The 14,638-nt window shown below is 35.6% G+C and overlaps 1 protein-coding gene across 1 annotated transcript; it reads right to left on the reverse strand.

Moving 5' to 3' along the window:
- Nucleotides 1-4,472: 4,472 nt before the first annotated feature.
- Nucleotides 4,473-7,902, reverse strand: LOC117264191 (relaxin-3 receptor 1-like). Its single transcript, XM_033638052.2, has 2 exons — nucleotides 7,794-7,902; nucleotides 4,473-6,224 (listed from the first exon to the last, which is right to left on the reverse strand). Exon 2 carries the CDS (start codon nucleotides 6,114-6,116, stop codon nucleotides 4,893-4,895), a length of 1,224 nt encoding a protein of 407 aa, XP_033493943.1. The 5' UTR covers nucleotides 6,117-6,224; nucleotides 7,794-7,902; the 3' UTR covers nucleotides 4,473-4,892.
- Nucleotides 7,903-14,638: the final 6,736 nt, after the last annotated feature.

Consider the following 14,638-nt stretch of genomic DNA (forward strand, 5'->3'; position numbering starts at 1 on the left):
AGGAGAAATATGATCTCGTTTCTTAGTTCCTGTTAGTACATGTGCTGATGCATTCTGAATTAGCTGGAGAGTTTTTAAGGACTTACTAGAGCTACCTGATAATAGAGAGTTACAGTAATCCAGCCTAGAGGTAACAAAAGCATGGACCAATTTAAAATAGCATAAAATCATCGTTGTCGTTCAAAATTGCCCAAAAACGTCATAGCATAGCATGTCGTGTCATGTTCAGTAGCATGTCGTTCAAAATAGCATAAAAACGTCATAGTATAGTATGTGGTTGAAAATAGCAAAAAAAAAAACATCATAGTATAGCATGTCGTTAAAAATAGCATAAAAATGACATAGTAGAGCACATCGTTCAAATTGCAAAAAAAAGTCATAATATTGTATGTCGTTCAAAATAGCATAAAAACATCTTGGTATAGTATGTCGTTCAAAATAGTATAAAAAACATCATAGTATAGCATGTCGGTCAAAATAGCATAAAAATGACATAGTAGAGCACATCGTTCAAATTGCAAAAAAAGGTCATAATATTGTATGTCGTTCAAAATAGCATAAAAACATCTTGGTATAGTATGTCGTTCAAAATAGCATAAAAAACATCATAGTAGAGCATGTTGATCAAAATAGCATAAAAACATCTTGGTATAGTATGTCGTTCAAAATAGTATAAAAAAACATCATAGTATAGCATGTCGGTCAAAATAGCATAAAAATGACATAGCAGAGCACATCGTTCAAATTGCAAAAAAAGGTCATAATATTGTATGCCCTTCAAAATTGCATCAAAAAGTCATAGTATACAGAAGCATGTCGTTCAAAATAGCATAAAAACATCTTGGTATAGTATGTCGTTCAAAATAGCATAAAAACGTCATAGTATAGCACATCGTTAAAATTGCAAAAAAAGTCATAGTATTGTATGTCATTCAAAGATGTTTAAAAAAGTTACAGTATAGCACATCATTCAAAATTGCATGAAAAAGTCATAGTATTGTATGTTGTTTAAAATTACCCAAAAAGGTCATAGTATAGTATGTCGTTGAAAATAGCATACAACGTCATAGTACAGTATGTCGGAAATTTCAGAATTTATAGTACAGTAGTATATAGTAGTGTAGTATAGTTCATGATGTATTATACTATGGCTTTTGAAATGAAATTTTAAATACTATAGTAATGAGTCTTTTTTAAAGATATTTTTATGGGCACTTTTTTGCCTTTAATTGATAGGACAGTGAAGTGTGAAAGGGGGAGAGAGGGAGAGACATGCAGCAAAGGGCCACAGGCTGGAGTCGAACCCTGGCTGCTGCGGCAACAGCCTTGTACATGGGGCGCCTGCTCTACCACTAAGCCACCGACGCCCCTACTAATGACTCTTAAACTTTTTTTTTTTTAACATACTATACTGTGACTTTTTTAAACGAAATTTTATGACATACTATACTTTGTTTTTTTCTTTTTTACGAAATTTCATGATGTACTATACTATGACTTTTTTTCAAAAGGATTTTTTATTTTACATACTTTTTTTTTTTTTAGGGGAATTCCATGACGTGCTACACTATGATTTTTTTAAGCAAATTTCATGATGTACTATACTATGGCTTTTAAAATGAAATTTGAAATACTATACTAATGACTCTTAAACATTTTTTTTACATACTATACAATGACTGTTTTAAGGAAATGTCATGATGAACTTTTCTATGGCTTTTTTTAAATCAAATTTTGTAAGTATACTGTGACTGTTTCACTGAAATTTTATGACACTGTACTATTACTTTTTAAAATGAAATTTTCTTGATATATTATACTATGACTTTTATTAAATGAAATGTTTTGACACACTATACTATGATTGTTTTAATGAAATTTTATGACATACTGTATTATGACTATTTTAATTAAAGTTAGCGATGTACTATGCTATGCATTTTTAAAATGAAAATTTCTTGATATATTATACTATGACTTTTTTGAAATGAATTTTTTTTGACACAGATTAAATAGTCAACTGAACCCATTAAGAGGAGCAACGTATTCAGACAGAGTTTTTGTGAATTTGATAGTACGATTGCTTTATTGAAAGTACAGTAGTACCATTACCAATAGTGGTAAAATGGTATCATTTGTCAAACATCTTATGGTGTACTATACTGTGGCTTTTTAAATCAAATTTTACATACTATACTATGACTTTTTTTAAATCAAATTTTATGACATACTATACTATTTTATACTTACTATTTTATATTTTATTCCACTTCCTATTATTTTCATTATTATTATTATTGTTATTGTTATTTATCGCCGACTCTTGGATTTTTGTACTTATTTGCATGCCTAGTTATTTAAGTTTTTTAAGTCTAATTTTGAAATCTTTAATCTGACTCTTTTTCCTCTACTGCTGTAACACTGGAATTTCTCAATTATGGGATCAATAAAGGTGTATCTTATCTTATCTTATCTTATGTCTTTTATAAGGAAAAATTTATTTCGTACCATATTATGCTTTTTTAAATGAAATATTGACATGTTATATGGTGGTAGAAACCTCATGAAGAGCAACTGAAGAGGGATCTCTCTTCCAGGACGGACAGACGTGCAATAGATGTCGTACAGAACAGATCAACCTAATAAATTAACATTAATCCATATGACAAAATGACACAGAAAGAGAGAGAGAGAGATGCAGGACAGACGGTAATGGTAATAGCTTACAACAACATTAATGAAAGTAATAATATTATAATTATAATTCTGGCTATTGTGGTACAATATGTTGAAAGTATATATTAATATCTGATAGTATACATATGTGACAATAATCATATGTGTATAATAACAGTAGAAGTATGACTAATGATAACAGCAGCAGCAGGAGGCATCTGGCTGGCAGGACCACGGCAGCAGCACAAGCACACACGTCACACTATCCAGGCACCGCTGTGATATAAGTTAACCTGCGAGACAGTGGAGCACAAAGGCTCTGGAGAAGAAGTCGAGTTAGTGACATGCAGTATGGCCGAGTTAGCAAGATGCAGTAACAGGACAAGAGAGAGAGAGAGAGAGAGAGAGAGAGAGAGAGAGAGAGAGAGAGAGAGAGAGAAGGAGAGAAGGTGCCCGGTGTATTATAGGTCCCCCGGCAGACTAGGCCTAAGTCAGCCTAACTACGGGCTGGTACAAGGCAAGCCTGAGCCGGCCCTAACTATAAGCTTTATCAAAGAGGAAAGTCTTAAGTCTAGTCTTAAATGTGGAGACGGTGTCTGCCTCCCGTCAGGTTGAAGGTGCGTGTAAAGCATCCACATTTTGGAATTTGTAGCACCTTTGCAGCAGCATCCATATTTGAAGCATTGACAACTGTCATGGCTACATATGAGTCCGGACATGGATGACACGGATGTAAACTGTAACTGCAAATGGACTGATTTGTCGAGGCATACGAGTGTGGGGTGGTAATTCTAGTTTTTACAACAAACTATACTATTAATTTAATGAAATTTTATGACACTTTACTATGATTTAAAAAAAATGACATACTATACTGTGATGATTTTATTTATGACATACTATTGCTTTTTAATATTTTATGACAATTTTATGATTCTTTCATGTCATACTACACACATACATGCACACACATACATAAATATGCTACACTGATTTTTACATCATGATAACATGTTTATTTTTATTTCTATGATATTTCTACATCAGTACAGACAAACACTATGTACTTTTACTTAATCATATCATAAGCATGTGATATATTAGTCTGCCTACATTGTTAACATAGACTTGACGACTCTCCTGCTATTTAGCCCATCTCTGTCACTTTAACCACATCACTGAGACACTTTATCTTTTAATTTTTGGCACCAAATGTCCTTATATGCTTGATTGTTTTTCATGCTATATTATTATACTGTATTTAGAATATTTCTTATAATTTATTATTTTACTTTATTATATGTACCTATTGTACTTGTGCTGCAATCAATGTGTGTCAGATCAGGTTAAGCTGCTTTCAGTTTTTTGAGTTGGACAACAACACCATCTTGTGGTGTACTGGGATCACAGACAGAAAAATAAATGGCAGATTGGGATTTTTTGTTTTCACAGTATTGGTCATACAGTAGCTTTTATTTTATTTTTGATGTTAAATTATATTTTTTGTACTTTTTAACATGACAAAATTTTGATTTTAATGTAGAAAGTCATTAAACTGCAGCAATATACAACAATTCCATCTTCCTTCATATTTTTCATTCCAGCCTAGACAAGTGTGATTATTTATAATGTATAAAATATAGATTTTTTGCTGTACATTACAAGGAGCAAACCTGTTGTGGGACTGGGTAACATGCAAAAACACAATAAGTAGTAAAAAGTGCAAGTTAGGAATATTTTATTTATTAATTTCTATTCAAATAAATGACAAAAATGTGACAACCACAATCCAGACATAAAGTGCAGCAATGTTATTTGTTCTAAACTGCAGTAGTGGACATTTGTACATTAGTTTTATACAATAATAAGCTTTCGAATAGTATTTCATGTTAATAATACAACAATAACAAGACGATGGAGATGAAAAGTAACAGAAGGCTAATCTTGCACATAGAAATTTGTAGTTAAATTTGTAGTGAATTAGTGAATGAATTTACCTAAAAAACTTCTATTGTGCCTCCACTGAATAAGACCCATGTAGTGCAGCCCATTCACAAAGCTCAAACTGTACGATACAAGACCCACAAAAGCTTAGGTGTGTGGTGCAGCTTGTTCTGAAATATACATACTGTATGTACATCCTTAGAGGAAAAGACAGATATACCATCCTTGTTACCTAAAACTAAAGGATGGGTGTAAAACGTTAAGAGTTAGAGTTAGTGTTGGTTGTGGCTTTTCAGGGTGAACACCACTGCTGGAAGAGTTGACAGAGGTGCATAGCTCCGTGTGTCAGTTTGGATTGTCTCGCTGTACATGTTATTGAGTGGAATGGCCAGCTGCCCAGTTTGTCCCGACGCCTCCTCAGAATTAATGCCATAGGGCATCTTGGACATAAAAGCCAGGCTCAATTTGCAGATCATGTTATGGAGGGCAACACGGTATTCTTTTCTCACCAGGCAGTAGATGACGGGGTTAAAGCAGCTGCTGGCGAAAGCCAAGCAGTTGGCCAGAGGGAAAAAGTATGTTTGAGCCGAGTAGAATGAGGGGCTGATACCAACAATATCAAGTTGGATCAGGACACTCCAAAATGTGAGGACATTGTAGGGGAACCAGCAGGCACAGAATGAAAGCACCACCACTGCCACAGATTTTGAAATATCAGTCTTTCGCCGAGAGTTGCTGCCCTTCACTTTATGCCGACAGAGGAAGCGCAGCAGAAGTAGGTAGGAGAGGATTATGGTGGCGTAGGGCAGCAGAAATCCCAGCACCACTCGCAGGAGCTGGTTTATTCCAAGCAAGGCTGTACCATCTGGGAAACGGAGCAGACATGCTGTGTCGTTGCCTACATTTTTCAGGTCTGCAAACACTGCACGGGGAGCCGCTGCTATGAGTGCTCCAGCCCAGATAAAAATTGTGGCCACCGGAGAAGTGCAAGATCTACTGCACTGGGAGGTGCTGGGTTTGAGAGCAGTAGCCACATAGCAGTACCGGGTCAAACTCATAGCTGTCAGGAAAAAGCAGCTAGCAAAGACATTGAGCCCAGTGAGTAAGGACACAGCCTTGCACGTAGCCCGGCCAAAGGGCCAGCTGTAGTCCAGTGCAATGTCTATGGCCCAAAATGGCAGGACTAGGGAGAACAGCAAATGAGCCAAAGCTAGGTTGAACACAAAGAAGTTGATGGTGCCTGTTGTGATGGTGTGAGTCGAATACAGCAAGAACATCACTAATAAATTCCCCACCACTCCGGCTGTAGCCACAACAAAGTACACCACAGAGATGACTATCCTTAGCCAGGGAGATCCATCATCATCAAAAATCTCCAGCCCATTATCAAAACATGTGTTGTTGAAAATCAGAGAGTTATTACAGGATGGCCCTACACCGCAACCATTCAGGATACTGTTGAAAAACTCAAGTCTCTCCAAGTCAGTGTTTGACATTTTGCTGCTCTGAAGGCAATTATGTTGAGGGTTAGTCCTCCTGGTGCCAATACTCAACTAAAAATGTAAGTCCTGGTTGTCTGTTTATTAGCTGACAGTCATCTATCCCTGCAAGGAAAGAGGAAATGATTATTACATAATAGGCGCTGCAGTTTATGAGTAAATAAGTACATTAGCCTTGTCAGATAAACAAATTACACTTAAGTGTTACCCACAGGGTTAGATAATCCAATTTAGATCTCGAAGAATTGAACTTCTCTGGAAGGAAACATGAATAAAAAGATGAAGTGATTAAACTAATTTCAGCCTTTGAAGTGGAGAAGCCTGTCAACAGTCATCCAGAGTCTATTTTTATAATGCAATAAAATCTACATAATACAATCTGCATCAATGTGATGTATAATAATCTATACAAGTTTACTGCCAACCATAATCAAGTGTGTGACTGAGTATTCTACAATATAAATGTCTGATTTGTTGGACATTTCAAGGGCTGGGTTAAATGTAGGAATTTATTTAATCTATTTATTTAATTTAAATCTATTTTTTTTTCTCTACCAAATGCTTTGATGTTGAAATTGTGATGATATTGTGGGGTTGACCATTGGTGCGTTAACAAAATATTTACACAGTTAGATTTTTCATAAATAATCATCAGTATTGTGGATATAATGACTGAGAGGGTAAAGGCAAATAATACAGCAGCTAAAACAGTCTGGTAAGTTCAGAAAATTACATCACTTTACTGTAATGCAGCTTTTAAAACCAGAAAGACAACACTTATAAATCTAAGATGATACGTGGTCTCGTATCATGATATTGATGTAACATATTGCACAGCCCTGACATATATGCCATAATCTACCAGATAGCATACATGTTGTTCCTCATTTAGAGGATAAACTTTTGAAAATGTGCTTTAGATGCAATATGGAATAAATAATAAATCCTTTGCATTTTACTGGATTTAGCATCCAAAGAAACAAAAAAAAAATAAAAAAAAAATTAATCTGATTAAATCTGAGTAATGCTGATAGTAAGATACAGGTGTCTTTCACTCTCCACTCACTAAAATGGTATTTCTTTTTTTAGGATATTAATCACCGTAGACCAGAAGATAATTTTTCTACTTCAATTTTGAATCACAAAAAAGTCTTTGGAAGCCAATTTTTAATTAACCAAATTGCCAATCATTTGACATTTAACTGTGCAGCTGTATCAACCCAAAACTTGTTATTCAAGAGCAAAAGGCAGGAAGGATGCTGGTAAAAGTTACTGGTTAAAAAGTGGGTTTGTCGGCACGTTTTCATCATCAAAAAATGTGCACAAATCCCTTGAAAAAGATTTAAAGATGTCACCTCAAAAGACAACAATACATTTTTAAGCAAAATGTGCCAGATACAGTAGCTATAGGGTGTTTTTCTCTTTAAGAGCTATAAAGTTTCCATTTTTCTAACTTGTGATTGATAAAAAGTGAACTATACAACCATATCTAAATTCTTTAAATTTTACTTTACAGATACAGAGTGATGCAGAGAGCACATACAGTAGTGATTTGCTTTGCAACAGCAGTTTTCTTTGGAATAACTATTGTCATACATACAACAGCAAAATCTACTTTACTTATTTGTCAAATTTCTACATTTTCTAAGCTATTTGGAGAAAAATAAATCTTACCTGAATATCAGTAAGAAAGTAAAGCTTCAGGTTGTTCAGGTTGCTCTGCTGCACAACATGGGATTTTCTCAAAGGGCAGACGACAACAACAACAACAATGTAAATGTCACCCGCCCTGAATTCATGCTCCACCCCGTCATATTATTCTATCTGCATATTCAGACTGGAAAACACCTGCAATGGGAGGACTGTAAAACAACTGATGGACTCCCCGTCACATTTTATCAGTTGTCAAAGGTGTATATTTTTTATTAGTTTTTATATAATTGGTAAACCTTAACTCCAATAACTTCATGTAATTGAGGATACAGTTCGCACACTTGAAGCAATTGTGCAACATTTCTTTGCATTTTGACTTTTTTTAGACGCTACAGCAACACAACAAATTTAAATGGCCACATCACAGTTATCACGACTCACCTGAACAAAGCCCTGAAATAAGTATGTGCTCTCAGTGTGCTGTCTAGTATTTTGTTGTACTTTGACCTCCTTCCTTCCTTCTTCCTTACTGCAACTCATACCTGCAGTTTTATGGAGCAGAACATGAATTTTACTGTTGGGTTTGGTATTGTTGTCTGATTTTAGTTGGTTGTAAAGCACGTCATGAAAAAGTAAGAAATGGGCCAATTGCGTGCTTGTCTAGTTTATTTTTGTTTTGGTCTTTTATTCTGCTGTCATTTTTTATATTCCAACCAAAAATCACAGTTTTTCTCACCCTTATTCAATCAGTCCTGTTTTAAAGTTTGTTTGTTTTTTTAAACTAATTGTTAAGTTTTGATTAAAACATCAAATCTAGTTTAAAACCTGTCAGGAAAGGTTAAAGGAGCTGCATGTATGTGACATTAAGAGCATTAATATAGCCGAAAACAACTATTTGCTATGTAAAATCATTTCATAATTTAGAATTATTTCTTGTTTATGTATTCAAGTCTTTTAAACTGCATGCCCTGTTTTATTGTGTGTGTGTGTGTGTGTGTGTTGTTTTGTAATAGTTCTTTGTTTTTATACCATGTTAATTTGTATTGTCCCTTCTTATATAAGCTACGCTAAGCTAAGCTAAGCTAAGCTAAGCTAAGCTTAACTAAACTAAACAAAGCTAAGCTAAACTAAAACTAAACTAAGCTAAACTAAATTAAACTAAACCAAACTATGCTAAACTAAGCTAAATTACACTGAGCTAAACTAAACTAAGCTAAATTAAACTAAACCAAACTATGCTAAACTAAGCTAAATTACACTGAGCTAAACTAAACTAAACTAAGCTAAATTAAACTAAACCAAACTATGCTAAACTAAGCTAAACTAAATCAAACTGTGCTAAACTAAGCTAAGCTAAGCTAAGCTAAGCTAAATTAAATTAAACTAAACCAAACTATGCTAAACTAAGATAAATTATGGTAAACTAAATTAAACTAAACCAAACTGTGCTAAACAATACTAAGCTGAACTAAACTAAACTAAACTAAACCAAACTATGCTAAACTAAGCTCAGCTCAGCTCAGCTCAACTCAACTCAACTCAACTAAATTTAAAAATGTGGAGTAATGCCATCCTGAGCAGAGAACAAAGTCATGCTTCCTTTGTCTGTGCATCCCACTGGCTAGCTAATTGCTAGTGCACTCCTACGGTTAACGTAGGGCGGGTGGCAACACTGTGCCACCACCGTGGGGCGGGACACTATGTTGCAGAAATGTAACACCCACCCTTTGGTTCCCCCTTAGTAAACACTGTCAGCATTGTTGCTGTTTTTAGCACTGTTTGCACTGCTAGCTGCAAGCGGCCGGCTCAGCCACCTCCATGTTGAGAGCTGTGTGCAGACAATCCCGCTCCAGACTCTATCTTATAGATTTGCCCTGCATGTGCAGTATACAGCTCATTTTTCGAATGTCATTACTGCATGTTATAGCTTATTATCCTTTTCCTCTGCAGTAATTAAATGGAGCACATGCTTCAATTCTTTCTCCATAGTAAACAGTTCATACTAAAGGGTTAACGGGTCATTGCACAGAGGCTACAGGTAACAGTGTGTGTTAAAGGCACTTGGACCTTACATGCAGGTGAAAATATTATAAGACTCTGACATTAAATAAAAGTGTAACAAAGCCATGTTTTTCTATTTATATCTGAGGCACTGCTTTGAGATTAGATTGAGCAGCAGGGATGACTCTTCATTATAAATCGTTGATAGTGGAAAGAACATCAGCAGTGAATGACTAAATGAGATTATCCTGGAATAGGCGGAAGAGTGGGGAAGTTGATTAATGCTGGTCTGTCAAATCTGAGCCATTGTCATAAACTAGCTGAACAAAACATGCAGCTACATGAGTGTTCATGTTGTCATTGGCAACAACGTGCTACATGTTAAATCCAACCTGAATGTTTTCCTCTGTTCCGTTGCTTTGTTTTGATTATGCTATGATGAAGAAAAAATCTGCCTAAAGATTTCAACTTTCAACACTATAAACAGATGCTTTGATCAGACAAAAATCTTTGTTGCATCTACACACTGGCAGGTTCAATATAGCCTCAAATCAACACTTTATAGGTGAGAGTTAAACAAGAAGATCGGAACAATGCTCAAGTCTTTATGCTTAATGTGAAATTTGATCAGTAGGCCTACACTGTTCCCTGTATGGAAATGGGGAAATATTTTATAGAATTATGGCTATTCCTGGCAAGAAAACAATGCTCTCCCACAAATTTTTGGTTAATGATTTTGTGTAAAACCAAGTCAGGTGTGTCTTGTTCTTTACTATGATTTATAGATGAGAAAGAAAGACACACTGTTTTCATAAAAATATGATTAGAAAAAAAGCTGTCAAAGATTTTTCTGATGGTAAGGGTTTTTGTTTTTTTGTCTCCTAAGTTATGAATGGTTCTTTTACCCCTGGATACTAAAAAGGTAAAAGCTAACATCATATTAGTGATGCAGGCTATTCAGGGACAAGATATGGCTCTAAAGGGCCTTTCACCTAAAACTTTAAATGGCAACAAAACATTATTTCTCTGACAACAACCAATTGAAAGAGAACAAAAACTACCTTAAATAAAGGGAGATACAAAACAGGCTAATTGAAACACACAGTTGGGTCAGTGGTGTCATGTATGTCTTCTGGTTCCACTTCTGTAAATGGATTACATATTCGATTCATGCTGGCTACACAACTGTGGTGTGTGCATTACTGAGCATGCCAGCCGAGTTGTGCCTCGGGGAATTAGGGAATTAGGGAAGTCTGTGTGGAGGCTGAATGTACTATAGTGATATAGCTTTGTCGCCACCCTTTGTCAAAATGAGAACACTTCACTGAGGAGGAGGCAGAGGAGGTCAACACGTTCCCTGTGCTTTCTCTTAAAGTGAGCCCTCTGGTGACAAAAGCCTGACCCAACAACAAGCAGCCTGGGCCCATTTCCTGTGGGATGGAGGGAGAAGTTGCTCAGGGAAGGAATATAATAACAGAGCCTTCCTTTGTAGATAAAAATTACATAAACATAACACATAAAACAAATTCCAAAAACAGAAACAGCATCTATGACCAGCTATGTTCAACAGACTGGCAAAAAGAGACTTTGTTTGCTGCTACTGTGCATTTCATAAATGGTTTTAATACTGTTGCCACAATGTTATTGTTGAGAATATCAAAAATGAAAACAGGTGATCCTGATGACACAAATTAAAAATCTGCAATTACTTGCTGTTTCCCTAGATATACCAAGCTAAAACTAATGCAGTTTGATACAGCAGCCCTGCAATAAATCACATCTCTTCATGAAGGTTAGAATATTCAGTTTTTATTGAAACTGTTGCAGAGAGGTATAGATTCAGTATTAGTTTTTGGTTGTTTCTTATTGCAGCTGTAGTTGGTGGCGCTGGTGAAAATTTATTTTTAGTGGTGGAAAAAGTAAAAGTAGCAGTACTACTGTGTAAAAAATTCTGAAAACAAGTATGTCTCCCTTTCAAAATCATGCTACCTGAGTAAGTAAAAGTAAAAGTAAAAGTAAGTAAGTAAGTAAGTTACTCATAATGCAGACTGGTCCATTTCAGAGAGATGTACGCTACATTATATTACTGGATTAAAGTCAGTGATGAATGTGTAAGCATCACTGGTGTTTCAGCTGCCAAAGGTGGAGCTAATTTTATCAATTTTATAGTTTACCAAGTAATTAAATTAATAAAAATACATGAGTTTATTAGTTGATTTATATTTTGGATTATCAATTTGAATCTGTAAGGGAGCCAAACTAATAGGCCGAACCAATAATGTAAGAAAAACACTGCTGTGGAGTAAAAAGTGTAGTATTAGCTTCAGTTGTGCCCCAGAAGTTATTCATAGGGGCTGCCAGATGGGCCAACGAAAATCTTGAGGTAGCACACCAAAGCCAAATGTCTTAACTGAATTTCAAATTCTTTTATCTTTATGCTGTCGAATTACTTAAAAGACAAACATCCAGCAGCTTTAATTTGAATGACTGCATTGATTGTAAGGAACGAATCATTTACAGTGAACAATCCTTCTCAAGTTTAGGGCAGACTCGTGGGCACCAATAGAACCCATTTTCATTCAGATATCTGGTCAAGGGTCCCATTTAGTAAAGGCCATGCCAGTTGTTCCCGCCAAAATTTTAAAAAGGGTTCTGCAGTGAATAGAACAATTTTGAGTGGATGCCACAGCAGTTGCATGCACATACTGGTGGCAGAAAAACAGTGGACATCAGAGAGAAACAGTTGATATACCTAGAATAAAAATATCGTCTTGTGCCATTGGATGTCAGAAAAGGAATAACAGTTACAGATTAAGATAACCTTCATTTTTATAGAAAACTGTCGCAGAGGACGACGTAGTAGAAAACAAAGTTTTGTCTCCAGTTAATCATAATCTCAGTATTCAAGATATAATCGCTGCTGGATACTCTAGTTGGATACTTTGGCTTATTGTCCCTGATTAATACTTGTAAGGACGTCCCCATGTAATATAATTTGGAAGTAACATACAACTTTTTAACTAGCTAGCTAACGCTGTCTGGTCATTAACTCCTTGATCATAACAGAATGGAGTAACTTTCACCACTGTTCATTTTAGAAAGGACACCACAAGAAAATATGTTCTTTATTTAAATTGATAAACGGACAATGGATCATCGTTTGTTTCTAGCTGCCAGCAATCAGCTATAGGTAGCACGCTAGCTACGTTAGCTACATCACTAATGTTAGGGTGCCTTAACTTTCCCAGCCTGGATGCAGATGTGAACCAATCCAAACACATATTATAGGATTTCTTGCGGTGGCCTTTCTAAAGTAAACAGTGGTGAAAGTCAATATACTTTGTTACGATCAAGGTGTTAATGAGCATACAGTATTAGGTAGCTAGCATACTAGCACATTGATAAGTTGTACTTCCACATTGATTAATATTATATGGGGACATCTCCACATTTATCAAGGACAATAAGCCAAATCCATGCTTAACAAATGGGAGTTTTTACAATTCTTATGATAATTTATTTTTCACTATTATATTATATTATATTATTATTATATATATTTAAGTTATTCAAATAAGCTGAAAACACACTTCTCTACTGAGCATTGAGCAGTCGTGATTATAGCCTAAATATCGAGATTCTAATTAACTGGTGACAAAACTTTTTTTTCCACTACATGTAGATCATACATTCGTGGATATAAAAATGAGTCATTGCAATCGATTAAGAAATATAAACGTTATAGTGCTTTTTACATTTTATTTGGCACTCACACAGCTGCTGTTTCTGCCACCGGTTCAGCTCCGCCCACAAAGAAACATCATCATTGTTTACAAACACAAAAAGGGCCGCGTCCATACAGAGATCACGGGCCGTTACTTGTTATGAACATTAATAACGTTATCTCTTGGGGCACTCAGGACCCCAACATCGACTGCTACCACTCTTGCGGGAGGAGGACGGGGCTGCTGTCCAGGTGCACCGCTGTGATTGGAAGACAGTGAAGTTTTAACGCTACGGGAGGAAAAGAAATGAACCTCCAGCTAACGGACGGCGCCCTGATTTGTCAAAGTGTTAATCTGTTAAATGAAGCTCGCTGACAGTTGTTTTTTTTTGTAGTTTTCTTTTTTGTTTTTTTTCCAAACAAACCAATGACAAGCAAAACAAACATATAAACAAACAACAATAAAAAACAACAACATACAACCATTATGATACACCACAGTTCGAAAGATCACAGAAAACTACAGAGCACGCTAGCAATTAGCTTGCCTTGCTAGGTTAAAATATCGTTAACTTTAACATGGCCTGAGCCAGCTTAAGGTAAACATCTGCTCCTTCTAAAGATGATTTATGATGACTTATTAAGACACATAACACATATGGCAAACATTTAACATCATTCAGTAACTGTAGCACCATGTAAAGTGAATGAATGTGATGTTTCCCAGCTAATCCTCCACTTGTCTACGTTAACGACACAATTTACCCGTTTTTTTAACAGTAAATCAGTAACACATTCTCAGCCCTAATGACTATACACATTTCAAGGTATGTTGCCAAGTTTATTTTCTAATGTAGGTTGAGAATGAAGTCAGACGGGGAAAGACAGGGATATCATGTACTGACGTTGAGTGACAGACCTGTCAGTCTATGTGTCATTCTATTCTGCTAATTCTGATTTAATACTTTTCCGCTATGCCTCGTGAAACTCTTGTGGTTTTATTTCTCATATCAGTGGTGCCTTTTGCAACGGGAACAATCCCTTTTTGTTCTGGTTACATGTTCAACACACAGTCAACAAAGACAAAAAAATTAGCTTAGACTGGTTGTTAGTCGTTACAGACATGGACAGTGCAACAGGT

This window comes from Epinephelus lanceolatus, chromosome 16 (genome assembly GCF_041903045.1).
Source record: "Epinephelus lanceolatus isolate andai-2023 chromosome 16, ASM4190304v1, whole genome shotgun sequence".
Classification (NCBI taxonomy): Eukaryota; Metazoa; Chordata; class Actinopteri; order Perciformes; family Serranidae; genus Epinephelus; species Epinephelus lanceolatus.

What these genes read in the sequence shown, in the direction of transcription:
- LOC117264191 (XM_033638052.2), bottom strand. Translation starts at nt 6,116, where the DNA reads ATGTCAAACACTGACTTGGAGAGACTTGAGTTTTTCAACAGTATCCTG.